Source organism: Bos taurus, chromosome 10, assembly GCF_002263795.3.
Source record: "Bos taurus isolate L1 Dominette 01449 registration number 42190680 breed Hereford chromosome 10, ARS-UCD2.0, whole genome shotgun sequence".
Lineage (NCBI taxonomy): Eukaryota > Metazoa > Chordata > Mammalia > Artiodactyla > Bovidae > Bos > Bos taurus.
This window is the reverse complement of record NC_037337.1, coordinates 10,546,377-10,560,647: the sequence shown is the minus strand read 5'-3', so window position 1 is coordinate 10,560,647 and position 14,271 is coordinate 10,546,377. Positions and strand designations below refer to the sequence as shown.

General features: G+C 41.9%; 1 protein-coding gene across 1 annotated transcript in view; it reads left to right on the top strand.

The window, feature by feature from the left end:
• Window positions 1-13,869: 13,869 nt before the first annotated feature.
• Window positions 13,870-14,271, top strand: part of HOMER1 (homer scaffold protein 1) — a 139,769-nt gene continuing 139,367 nt past the window's right edge. The window contains 1 exon segment of the mRNA NM_001076052.1: window positions 13,870-14,264. Coding sequence (NP_001069520.1) covers window positions 14,260-14,264 — 5 coding nt within the window. The 5' untranslated portion in view covers window positions 13,870-14,259.

Here is a 14,271-nt window from a genome sequence, read left to right as displayed (position 1 = left end):
GTGCAGCTGCTGGCAGAATTGTGTACCCTGCTATGGCAAACTTTTCCAAGGACTGATGGATTGCCTATCTGAATTCTATCTAAATGAAGAATTGCAGGCATAGCTGTGGAAACTTATAGATACTATCACACCATACTGAATAAACCAGTTGAAACTGTAATTAAATGATAGGACCAATGAAAAATGTATAAACAATCTACTGTGGAAAAGGCACCATAACTTGCAAGGGAAATTCACAAAGAAATACTCTGAGGTCTTGAGTGAAGTAAAGACTATTGTGCCAAAGGGAAAACTAGTGGGTAAGATTTATAATTATAAGGTTTCCCTCAAATCCTTAAATGCCGAGACATTTCCTACTATCTAAGAAGAAATTTTGATGAGGTCAACACTGCAATGGCACTACTTTAAAAATAAAATAAGGATAGGGACCAGGTTTAAAATGAGTAAACAGTATATGAATCAGTAAACATGGCTTAAGGTGGAAAAGCATAAACTGAAGGGTTTCAGAGATGCCTCTGTGCTGAGGAAAACCTGTTTGAAATTTGTCTAAGCAATCTGGAAGACAGAATATCAGGTTCATAGATGATACTAAGTTCCTTCAAGTAGAAAATATAATAACTGTGGGAGAAATGATAGGAAAAACCGAAGAGTTTGCGTATGTAGGCAGAAAGGAAGAAACTCTCATTCTATACACTTCACATCCAGGAGTGCTGACCTCCTTTTTAGAGGGGTAAGTCTCAGCGAGATGCTGATAGGTAAGGAAATGTCATAGAGGAATGCTCCATAGAGCTACAGTCCCAGAGTTCACCCTGAAGTAGATACTGGGCAAAGGGTAGAGGCGGACCACTTTCTCTCTGGCTCCAAACTGTGGGATGTTCTGTCCTTCCAGAGAAGTCTTCTTGAATGAGAAGTGCAGAAGAACAATGAAGAGAGACTTTCCCCTTAAGGAAAAATGTTTTGTGGAAGTTAAGCTAAAAACTGTAATAGGTACCCCATGTGCGTGTGCTCACTCAGTTGTGTCCGACTCTTTGCGACCCCATGGACTGTAGCCCTCGAGGCTCCTCTGTCCATGGGATTCTCCAGGCAAGAACACTGGAGTGATTTGCCATTCCCTTCTTCAGGGGATCTTCCTGATCCAGGCATCAGACCCCCATCTCTTGTGTCTCCTGCATAGGCAGATGGATTATTTACCACTAGCGCCCCCGGGAAGCCCAATGTGCTCTTAAGGCCTCAGTTAACTCACGCAGCAACCTTTGAGGTCAATTTTGAGATCTTCAAAACCCTTTGAAGTTTGACGTGAGCCTTTTATGCAAGAAAAGGCGCTCTTTGAATGCTAGGAGTTTACTCTGGCACTTGTGTGATAAATCCACAGGTCAGTGATGAGCTGCAGACCAGTTTAAGGATGGAAGAGACTGCAGTGTTGCAGTCCAGAAGGATTTGGAGATCACTGGGCAAAGTAGAAAACATTTTGTATTTGTATGTTAGATTCTCTGTTTTTGCTTTCCTTTTACACTTGATAAGATCACAGAGTTGGCCTAGTATCCCTCTGTGTAAAACTCTCAAAGGTCTTGGATGCTTTAAAGGAAAGGAATGCATTTTAGAAACAACTTTGAAGTCAGTTTCTCTAATTCTTACATAGTCTAATGTTGCTTTTCCATTTATACAGTTCCTCTTATGCAGCTGATTATAAAAGGAGTAGGAAGAATGCAGTTAATTTTCATGCCAGTAAAAGAAGCAAAAAACTAACAGTTGTCTTTCATACAAAAAAAAAAAAAGAATTTACTAAGCATTTCCAAGGTACCAGTGTTTTATACTCATTTAATTATTATAGCAAGCTCTTAAGGTATTATTATTCACATTTTAGAGACTAGAAAATTGAGGCTCAGAGATATTTAGTAACTTATCTAGGCTATCTGGCAGGGCCAAGAAGACTCAAAGTCTGTTTGATTCTAAAGTCCATATTCTTAGTATCCATATATATAAATGCTGATATTCTTCAAGTCCATATAGGATTGCAATTTGTATTAACACAGTAGAAAGAAGTTTAAAATACTTTCTCATCTTTAATCTTTAATATCTTTAATCTTCAAAATCTTTTCATTTTATTCTATATTGCAGCTTACCCTGTTGGTAAAGTATCCACCATTAAAGATTATAAAAACTATTTTTCAACAAGGGACATGCCACTGAATGTCATGACTATTCATGTGCTGGTTCTAGTGATTTCGAACAAATTTGTTTTGTGGTGCCCTCTCTATTGCATTTTTGATTAGGCTGTAAATCTTTTTAAAACCAATAAAAATATAATTTCAGAATGTTTTAAAAGCAATCTCTCATGTCACTGAATTCTCAAGTGATTTCTGTTTCTGCTTTCTTCTACATATAATGCAAAGAGGATTCTGATGAAAATAATTTAATAGTTAAGTATAATTTTTTTTTCTAATTACAAAAAGTAATATATGATGACTTAACTGAATTTAGACCATGTATAAAGGTATAAGGGCTTCCCAGATGGTGCTAGTGGTAAAGAATCCATCTGCCAATGCAGTACACATGTGTTCAATCCCTGGGTCAGGAAGATCTCCTGGAGTAGGAAATGTCAACATGCTCCAGCATTCTTGCCTGGAAAATTCCCTGGACAGGGGAGCTTGGTGGGCTTAAGTCCATGGGGTTACAAAGAGTTGGACACAACTGAGTGACTTAGCACACACACAAATAAAGGTATAAAGAAAAAAGTATCCAGAATTCCACAGATAAAACATGATAAGCATCTAATGTTCTTCCTTTAAATGTATATGAGAACAAAATGTGAATTGTGGATTATTTGGAAGGCGGTTGAAGAATTTAAAATAATTTAAAATTATATATATATGTACATTTTAAATATACATATATCTATTTTGTATACGTATATATTCATCTAAGATAGCCATTGAAATTTTCAAATACTTTCTGTAAAGTTAATTCCATTTCTCTATATGGTGACTACGAGATGTTAAGACTTTAAGCAAAAATTTGGCCAGTTTGTCTAGATGAGAATTGAAAACACATTAACGTGATTTTTACACAGTAGAAAATTTGAATTTTTGCATGTTTTAATTTTATTTTTTTCTATTTATGAAGATAATATATATGTAAATGTATAGTATAATGTGTAATATATAATATATATAGTATGTAATATGTAGTAAATACAAATCAAATGACACATAAAGAGATTAAAAATAGCTAATATTTGTTGAATGCTTTCTATATGCCGGGCACTATTCTAAGGGTTTTATTTATATTAACTCATTTAATCCTCACAATCATAATATAAAGTAAGGACTATTATTTACTGCCTTTATTTTACAAATGAGAATCTTGGGCATCAAGGGGCTAAGTAATTTGCTTGAAGTCTTGGTTTACTAGGAAAACAATCACGGCAAACGGCATGGTTTTAATTTGTTCATTGAGTTTTCTCATGAGAAAACAAAGCTGATGAATTAGAGCCTTGCCATGCATATATTATAACTTTGTTTTAGGAAAGAAAATGATCAAGTTCCACCTGATGCTCTTTAGATGAAGAAGGTAAAGGGAGGGTGGACACACACCTAGGAGAATCTGGATCTGAACCCTGGGACTCAGAGGAAAGGTAGTGGGTCCCTAGGACGTGCAGCTGCTAAACAACAGAGCTGAGATTCAGACTCAGGCAGGATATTCCCAGAGTCCACACTGAACTATTCCCTAAATTGCCTCTACAAATTATAAAGAAGAAAGCTATTAAGAAGAAAGCCAGGATTAATTAACTCATTGACCGAATAATTGGATCAATCTCGAGTCCCTCTCTCCTCCCCAGACATTGGGAATGATACCACCTGGCTCAAAGCCCCAGCCCTCTAATTATAAGGTTGGTTTTTCTGGCATGACAAGTTTCTGTCCCAAGTCATTACATTAGCAAAAGACTCAGGTATAGTCCAAAATATCCACCATGAATATCAAAGACACTTCTATGCCTTGGGAAATTCCAAGGATTTAGAGTTTACCTCCTAGAAACCAGAAATAAAAATGTCAGCCAAAATCCTTTATTATATAATACCACCCCTCTTAGCATATCACTGCAGGCTGTCAAACTGCTTTTCTGCAGCATGGAATCAGCTCCTCAGCAATAGGGTGTCCCACAGCTCGTGGCTTGGCCCCTTTTGTTTCCGTGCTGTCCAGTGGGACAAGGGACATGAGGAGCTGACAGCTTTGCAGTGACAATGAGTGAGTGACATCAGAGGAGAGGAAGAGTTTTCTGAAGGAGGCAGTGTAGAGAAGCTAATGGTGGAGGATGACTTTGGCATGAGCTCAGACTTGAGCAGTCATAAAATCATTGAATAAAAAATTACGAGTCTTACATCCACACTCCTACCTGATATTTAATATAAGCATCATCCCCAATTGGTCAAATAGCCAGGCTGCGCTGTAATAGACATGGCAAGGAAGGGTAAGCCAATTATTCTTGGGGCAACCAATTTTACTGATATAAATCTGATTGTATTTAAACTATTTCTCATAGTGAGCCAACATTTACCTTTTAATAAATCTTTCCATTGATTTTTTTACTACCTCATGGAACACAGTTTTGGCTAGGCTGCGTAGCATGTGGGATCCTCGTTCCACGATCAGGGATGGGACCCATACCCCTTAAGTGGAAGACCGTAGTCCCAACCACTGGACAGCCAAGGAATTCCGTCCTATGGAACACATATTCACACAGCCATCACCTATTGTTTAGGACAGACATGCTATGAAGTCAGCCATCATGTCTCTCCTTGGTTTTGGCTTCAGCAAACTAAACATCTTCCTTCATCCACACCTCATGGGGCCTTGTCTTAGTTCTCACCACCTTTAATATCTTGCTATCCCATCAGCATCTTTCCTAAAATAGAATATCCAGATATTGTTGTGTTAATGAAGAGGATAATGAAATCACTATTGCCAATAAAATATTTCAATTTCTCCTCTTTCTATAAATATGTTTTTGAACTTACAGAGTCTTTTTCAAAAAAGGATATGAAGGAAATAGGAAAATAAAATGTATATTAATATCTTATCCTCCTGTTATGTTTTAACATATTTGTGTGTTTAAAATAATACTTTAAAATAACTTTTTTCTGTTTTATATTATGAAAATAATATGTATTAGTAGTAAAAATTCAAACAATACAACGAGTAATAAGGAAAAATTTTTTTAAATTTCTCTTACTCTCAAACTTTTAATCCCACTTCTTAAAGCACAGTTTAGCTTACTGTATTTATCCAGAATATTCTTATATTGGGCATCTTTCCTTACCAACATTATGGATCTATCTTGTTCTATTTAATAGCTGCATAGTATTTTATTACATGGTTATACCATCTTTTATTTACCAGTCCCCTTGGATGGACATAGATGTTGTTTCCTCTCCTTTTTTAATTTTATAGCAATACAATAAATTTTGTGTTTCTTTGAACACATGAGAAAGCACATCTGTAGGATAATTTCTTTGAAGTAGACCTGCTATGTCAAAATTTATGTGCCTTCAAGGGTACACCAATTTACACTCCTGCTTATAGTGTGTGGAGTACAGTAGACTCCTGAACAACAGGGGTTTGAGATGCGCAGTCCACTTACACAGGGGCTTTTATGTGATTGGTGGTTGGTTGAGTGGGAGGGGCAGGGGTGGTGACTGTTAGAGTTATTTTCAGATTTTCCACTGGGTGGAGGTCTGGTGCCCATAGCCTTCTTATTGCTCAAAGGTCAACTGTACTTGTTTTTCCACATGCCAAACTTTAAAATAATTGTTAATCTAAAAGCTGACAAATGGACTATGATTTCAGCGGGATACCTTCTGTTTGCCCCTCCAGATGCACCTTGCGCTCTTCTCCCAGCTCTTTGCTGTACACAGATACTGTACGGACTACATCACTGGATTCCTGCACCCTCTCACTTCTTCTATGTCAGATTTAGAAACAGGGGCACCAGTTGAAGATGGGGAAGAGGTATTTACTGATGAAGTTAACGTATTTATTTCCTGGGCTCTCTCCTTGTGGGGTCTCTGCAGACTGGCTGTGACCCTTAAGGTCAAGGACACAGCTTCTGTCCACACAAATCTGTCTCCATTTTCTTGTCCTTTCAGACATAGAAGGCTGGTCTGCCCTGGTTTTCCTATATCCTGTTCTACCTTTGTAAGTGGTGGTTTGGTGGTTTAGTCGCTAAGTCGTGTCCGACTCTTGCGACCCCATGGAGCCCACGAGGCTCCTCTATCCATGGGATTTTCCAGGCAAGAAAACTGGAGTGGATTGTCATTTCCTTCTCCAGGGGATCTTCCTAATCCAGGAATCGAACCTGGGTCTCCTGCATTGCAGGCAGATTCTTTACTGACTGAGTTATGAGGGAAGCCCCAAAGCATGCCTTGAAGCACCTCATTTGAATGTTCTGTTTCCTGCCAGCTTTTGTTCCTGAAAGCTTGACCTAGAGAGATTCCCCAGGATGTTTAGGAGGTATCTCGTAAGAGAGGCAATTTGAACATAGACCTGAATGATGAGAAGGAGTGTGAAGATCTTAGGCTTAATGTGTTCCAGGTGGAAAAGGTCCTGCTTTTGGAACAAGCTCGTCATAGTTGAAGAGCAGCAGGAACACCAGAGTGGCTTTGGGCCATCAGGCAAGTATATGGTTTGTTTGTCTGAGAGCCATTGCTTCTTATTCCTTTCTGAGAGAGCTCTAATTTTGTTCAGACATCATGGGAAGATTCAAAGGATAAACCACCATTTGTCTAAGTGAATCATGAAAATTCTATCCCAATTCAATCCCTGATTGATTTAGGAATGCGCCTGTAACCCAGTTCCAGCCAATGAGACATGAGAGGGAGTTTTCTAGGGCCCTCTTGAGAATTTTTCTCTCTGGTAAAAAAGCAGATATAAAGGAGAAAATTCCTACCTCTTTCTCCCCTTTTCTGCTTTGGACGCTTTTTGTGAGAATATGATGCCTAGAAACGTATAGTCTTTTGACAACCATGAGACAAAGGGCAGGATCAAAAACAACATATGAAAGTAGAAGAGTGAAACGTTGGAAAGAACCTGGACCCTGATGACATATTGGACCTTCCAAGCCATCTGTAGGATCACCTGCCTTCAGACTCCCTGGTAAGTAAATAAGCAAGTGAAAATCAATCTTAGCTTGAGTCACCATTAGGTGGAGTTTCTGTTCCTTGCAGTTGACGCACCAGCTCACAGAGTAGCAAGGTAGAGGGTGAGGAAAGGCAACCGATATAAGAGAGGTAGGCCAGGGTCCATCACAGTGTCGCTTAGGCCAAGGCATGGGATTTGGATTTTATTTCAAAGGCAAGAGATTTCTGCTGATGACTCAGCGCTGCTGCTGCTGCTGCCAAGTCGCTTCAGTCGTGTCCGACTCTGTGCGACCTATAGACAGCAGCCCACTAGGCTCCCCTGTCCCTGGGATTCTCCAGGCAAGAACACTGGAGTGGGTTGCCATTTCCTTTTCCAATGCATGAAAGTGAAAAGTGAAAGTGAAGGCACTCAGTCGTGTCCGACTCTTAGCGACCCCATGGACTGCAGCCTACCAGGCTCCTCTGTCCATGGGATTTTCCAGGCAAGAGTACTGGAGTGGCGTGCCATTGCCTTCTCCGGACTCAGTGCATACAGGCATATAATAAAGATTTATCTAGCTATCTATCCATGTCATTATACATATTTATCGTGTATATGATAAGAATATTATTTAGTATTAAAATTATAGGTATTGACTAAAAATACATTTTCCATTTTAATTTTTATAGAAAGTACTGTTTAGAACCGGATAAAAAGAAATAATAAAAAGTCTCACAAGTAACTTACAAACTATCTTGACTGAAATTCCCAAATGTTGAGAACTTACTAATGTCTGATATTTTATGCTCGGAAGAACTTTCAACCTAGTTTCTAGGTATTGCTTCGGTCTTCTTTAGCCACATCAGGGTCTTTACCAGTTATTTTCTTCTTCAGAGAGTTTGCAACTGCCACCTCAAACCCTTATCTCTCTTTGAAAGAGCCCCCAGTTTTTTCCTTTGTCTTGTCTCTTTGAAAAGAAGGCAACTTCATTTAAGCATGGCTGTCCTAAATGCCATGGATGGTGTTTTTCTCCTAGTTGGCACCAAAAACATCACAGAATAAGGTAGATCATTTAAAACATTTTCCTCATGGTTGTCGTGTTCCTCCATTCAGCAGGAAGATTATTGGTTACCATGGCAATAGCTTCCACAGCATTCCATTCCAAGGAACTGCACAGGTAGAGCACAAGTTTTCCTCTGCGTTCGTTCTTTGCCCTAGCTCTCTGCAGATCTGCATATTTTTGCAGCTTGTACTCTGACTGCTGTTTAGAACAATCAATCAGCTGACCAAACAACCTAGAGTTAAGCCAGATAATTTTTTCAAAGGCACCATATCCCCTTCTCTTCTGAGTATTTTAAAAATTTACATAAACCGTTGTACAATGATTTTTCTAACAGCACCAATTAAAAACTTTCTGGTATGTTTTTTCACCTGTCTGGTATTTTAGTTGTACCTCTTTAACCATGTTTAGAAAATAATGAATTTACAGTAAAAATTAGAGCAGGAGATAGTTCTATGAGATCATTTCCCATGAGCTTAATATCATGTCTTTCCTAAGGATAATTCTCTGACTTTCCTTCCTTCACCACTCCCAAACCCTCTTATAAAATAGTGCTGATGCTCAGAAGAGTAAAAACTGTCCTCAAGCCACTGCCTTTGAGATACCAAACACTTAGATTTTCCCCTATTAAGGCTGTTAAGTACTTTGTTTCTATTCAGAACCTTATTGATAATAGTAAAAGGTGGTTTTAAACAGTTCAAACAAATTACTGGCACACAGCACCTGTTACGTTACAGAGGCGATGGAATAACTTTAGAGATCAACTGGATAAATTCTATTTCCCTACAACTATAAAAAATTATTTTATTACTTTTAGTCTTTGCTGATTAGTTTCTTTATAACCATGTGGCATAAATGAGGAATCTAGAGATTTCTATAGTATGTAGAGATACCTTTTAATCTATTATTTCTACCTATAACTTTGAAACAATAGTGGTATTTTGGTAATGAAAAAGAGGGAACATGGAAGGGGAGTTGGGATTATCTGATGTTAAGCAATTAAAAATAAGATTTGGTTTCAACCCTCTTTCAGGGAAGGATTTTATATCTCCTAGATGTCTTTCATTGAGAAAGACATATCTCCTGACCTATCTATGAACATCCCATTGAATATCACCATCTCCTATTAAGGGCATGGAAGTAAACTCTGTAACTAAAACAGATGCCTCCACCCACAGCTTCTAAAATCAGTGGGTATTCATAAACCTCACCACAAATTTTCAGAGCATAGTGGGAAAAGGGAACTGTTAAAAATTTGAAACTCTATTAAAGTACTTTCTGACTCTTCCGGTAAAAGAAAATATATTACTTTCTAGGAAGTTCACTACTTTAAAAAACAAAGCAATCAGGATTGGAAATTCATGGCTAGCATTTGGGTTACATCACTCAGTTTTAGGAGAGAAGACATTTACTTTTAGATAGAACGCCATATAGAATGGGTCTCAGATTTCTCTCAAAATTGCACTGGAATTGTTTCAAGGGATAAGAAAGACATCATTATTTTCTAAGCCATTTTCTGTCTAAACTAAATCACTTTTCTCTTTTGTGTATTTGCCATCTATGTTAAAGCTTTTACTTCACCATTTTCAAACACTTCATTCCACTCTTTTATTATGATTTTATGATACTGTGAAGCATACCTCCAAGCATACCATGATAAAATGTTACAAAGGTTTATTTATTCCTTTACACGAGGGCTTCCCATCCCGCACAGCGCTAAAGAATCTGCCTGCCAAAGCAGGAGATGTAATAGATGTGGGTTCAATCCCTGGGTTGGGAAGATCCCCTGGAGTAGGAAATGGCAACCCACTCCAGTATTCTTGCCTGGGGAAAATTCCATGGACAGAGGAACCTGGTGGGTTACCATCCATGAGGTCCCAAAGAGTCAGACATGACTCAGTTACTGAGCACCACTGGGTACATGAACACATATATTACCTTATATGCTAATCCCACATAAACTAGGAAGAAAAATCAACCCACCATTGGTAGAATTTTCCAGATTAAGCACAGAGTTAAAATAACCACACAAACTTTGGGAGTAATTATATTACACTGCACCGTGAGATTTATATAGAAAAACAGTTGCTCTCAATTTTCAGTTGACAAAAGAGCAGTTGAGAAGAGACTATGTAGCTCTGAGAAGCAGAAACGCTAATGAAGGGTCAGCATTGTATAAGCATGAGGCAGCTAACATGCCGTTTTGACAGCTGTGTAAAGATGAGGGGAAAAAAGATTGTAAATCAGAGCAAGTCATGACGAAAGGATGGAATGAAGTGTTTGAAAATGGTAAAGGAAGAGCTTTAATTAATATTGGTGGAAGGAGCACAAAAGACAAAAGTGATTTAGTTTAGGTGGGAAATGGCTTGTAGAGAAAGTTAAGGGGAGTAATAATTTGTATTTTAATTTGCAAGGGCCAACGGATGATATTATTTGAAGAATGATAGTTTTAATATTTTATACACTTAAGTTCCATTTATCTGAAACATAAATTAGTACAAGTTTCTATTACTCTTAATTGTATATTAGACAAACTGGCAAGCAGGGGTTTGCTTTTGATCAACCTTTGTTTTAACCTTAATTAAAACCACTTTCAATATTTCAACTTAAAAGCAAGATCATGATTTTATAATGTGAAGATAATAGAAAGCCTGATTTAGTTACAACTTGGTCTGAATTCTTTTGGCTAGTATCCTTCAGTTCTGGGTTCCTAATATAATCAAGAAAATGTACATACAGAAAGAAGTAAAACCCACTTTTCCTTAATTAGAAATCATGTGAGTAGTTTAATATTAAAAACATTTAAAAAATACACATGGTACAAATTCTATAGCGTTTTAGCTTCTTTTATTTAAACTGCATCGATATCCATTTACAGCTCTCCTAACAACCACAATCCTGTCCTGGATTTTCCAGGTCACTTCAGATTCCAAATATTTTATCTATTGTTAAACTATGTGTTTGGATTTGGGTTTGGAAATAGCAATAGCCTTTGGCATTATGTAGTGATTCTATTTCTGGGCCATGATTATCATGTTAAATCAGATCAAATCAATGTTCATTATTTGAGTCAACCTAATAATAAACTATGAAATAATGGGGACATTTAAAAAACTCTGTAGTCATTTGCAATTTGAAGAGCGTTCATAGTATGATTATAGACACAAACACACATATAGCCAGTAAACCTACAGACACATGGCCCCTCATCCTTCCCACCTACTGTGTGCTAAGTCGCTCAGTCGTGTCCGACTCTGTGCAACCCCGTGGACTGTAGCCTACCAGGCTCCTCCGTCCATGGGATTCTCCAGGCAAGAGTACTGGAGTGGGTTGCCATTTTCTACTCCAGGGGATCTTCCCAACCCAGTGATGGAACTGGGTTACGCCTAGCCTGCATTGGCAGGCGGGTTCTTTACCACTTGGGAAACCCATTGCCATATACGAAATGAAAACAAGAGATAATAAGAGATACTGTGTTATATGTTACAGGGTCAAAACTAAGGAAGACAAAAATAGTCTAAATGTACTTGTGCGAATACTTAAATAAAGAGCACTTGGTGATATTTTCAATTTCCATAGGGTTAAAATCATATTCTTGATAAATCAGAACTGAAAAGGTACACTGGGATTTGCTATGTCCACGACGATAATTACGAGGGAATGAAGTCAAGACTGACTCACTATTTTATGCCAAAACACTGCTGCTTCTCAATGAAAACGTTTACATCATTTGATGCCCCCTACATTATTAGCTTTCTTATCATTATAATACTGTTCATGACATCGCTCTTTATTCTTTCGTGATTTGGGGTACCAAGAAAGAAAAAAGTCTTAAAGACTACTAAGTCCAGAATGGCATTTGATAACTCTTTTGAAAATTAAGGTTATTTTCCCCAAGTCTTGCTGGAAACACATCTACCACTGTGCTCAGTCTCTCCTCCCACATTTCCGCGCTGGTGGGGACTTGAGAAGCCCGGGAAGGCTGCTGCAACAGGGGTGGGAGTGGGAGATAGGATATCACCCGCTTGACACTTCGGCACTGTTGCTATGAATGATTCACTCGTGTTTGGCACATTTGTGGCAAGGAAATCTCCTCCTCCCGGCGCTCCTCTCGGCTATCTCCTGCGCTTTGGCCTTTAAGGAGAAGCGAGAGCAGGTGGGCACAGAAGAGCTCGCCGAGTCCTCCTCCCCCTGCTCCGTCCCTAATTTAGCAGTACTTCCGGCCGCGTGACATCATCCCCCGCACCCCGGTGACGTGAGCGGCGGGTGACGTGAGTGCGCAGAGGAGCGCGCTGACGTCGCTATTTAAAGGTCCTCCTGCGGGGAGGATGGAGACACAGCGCGAGCACCTGGCGTGGGGCGCGGAGGAAGCAGTGGAGGCCCGGAGCCGGGCCGGGAGCCAGCAGAGGAGCGAAGCGCCCGCCGCCGGCCCCTAGGGGAGGCGGGTGGAAAGAAGGGAAGGACGGACCGCCGGGCCTGTGGGCCGGCCTGGCTCCCCACGAGGGCCGGCTCGACCCCCGACGACCGGCGTCCCGGCGCCCTCGCGGCCGCCGCCTCCTCCTGCTCCCTGCAGGGCCCCACCGGCTCCTCGGGACCGGTCCGCGCCCCAGCTCCCGGCCGTTCCCCGCGGCGGCCCCCGCTTCCCGCCCCCTCCCGCGAGCAGGGGGAGGGGCCGCGCTGCTCCCCGTTCTCCCCGCCCCTCCCCGCCCCCCGCAGCCCGCTCCGCTGCCGCGCTCGCCTCTCGCGGGCGGCGCTGACCCGGGAAGCGGCGGCTGGAGGCGGAGGCGGCGGCGGGCTGCGGGCCGCCGGGCCAGCGCTGCTCCGCCGAGCGGGAGCTGGAGTCCGGCGGAGGCGGGTGGTGATGGGAGTGTGAGGAGGCAGCGGCGGGGCCCGGGCACTGTGAGGCGGCGTGTGGCAGCGGCGCGGAGCGGGAGCGGAGAGGAGCAGGGGTGGGGCGCTGGAGCCGCGGCTCTTTCGCGGCGTCGAGCCCCTGTCCCCAGACCCCGGCGCGGGACCAGCCTCCCGCCTCGGCTCGGGCGGGCGCCGGTCGACCCGTCAGCCCCGTGCTCCGCGGCTGCTCGGCCCGCCCGCGAGCTGGGGGAACAGCGTGCCGGGGGCAGCGTGGGGCTTGGCTTCTCTGATTCATTCATTCGCCGCCGCCGGAGCTCGGACCTGCAGCGCTCCGAGGAACGGAGGGACAAGGGACAGCCGCGAATGAAGGGCCGGGTGGGAGCCAGGCTCCATTGTGCTCGGCGGCGGGGGGCGGGCAGGGGCTGAGGGGGGTGGGATCGGGCCCCCTCCCGCTGCTCCCCGGGTGCGCTGCGCCCCCAGCCTGCTGCCAGCCTGGAAATGGCTCCGTGTGTTCTCCTCGGGAGAGTGAATCGATCCTGTCCAGCCTTTTCTTCCTTCTCCCCGCCTCCTCTCTGCTCCCAGTCTTAGGAAGGGGAAAAAAATTAAAGACAGATTCCAATGTGGAGTGCCGAGCGCGTCGCGAGCTGCCGGGTTTGCACGTCGAAGAGGTTTTTCTACATAGCTTTTTTCTAATGTCAGCGCAGGGAAGCAGTGGCATTGCTGCTTTTAGGATTATTTTCTCGTAGGGATCTCTCAAGTGCACGTCGCATTGGGTTGCACGCTCCACCCCCAGGAACCTGGTGTGGTGGAGAAATTTGAACCCGCAGCCTTAGTAGCACCGAAAAGGCCGAGTTACCTGGGCTCTCCCTGAGTGTGGAGGAGGACATGAGCGAAATGACCACCAAGCTCATGTTTTACAGGACTCCGTGAAGCTGGATTCTGCGTTTTCCGACACGTAGATTCGTTTTGTGGAATAAAGTTCACCGCTGTTTCCTCCGCGCAGCATTTTAACTCTAATAAGCAAATGCCACCTCTGTTCGAACGTTTTGGTATTTCCCAGAGAGAAATAATTTTACCTAAGGGAACTAACTGAATTTTCAGCTACATTGAAATACCTCCAGAAAAGGATCTCGGGGGTGGAAAAGCAACTGCGAAACAACAGACGGAGAAATTCATTTGGAAGTTATTCCGTAGCATAAGAGCAGGAACTTACAAGCAAGTTTTCATTGGGCAAAATGGGGTAAGGA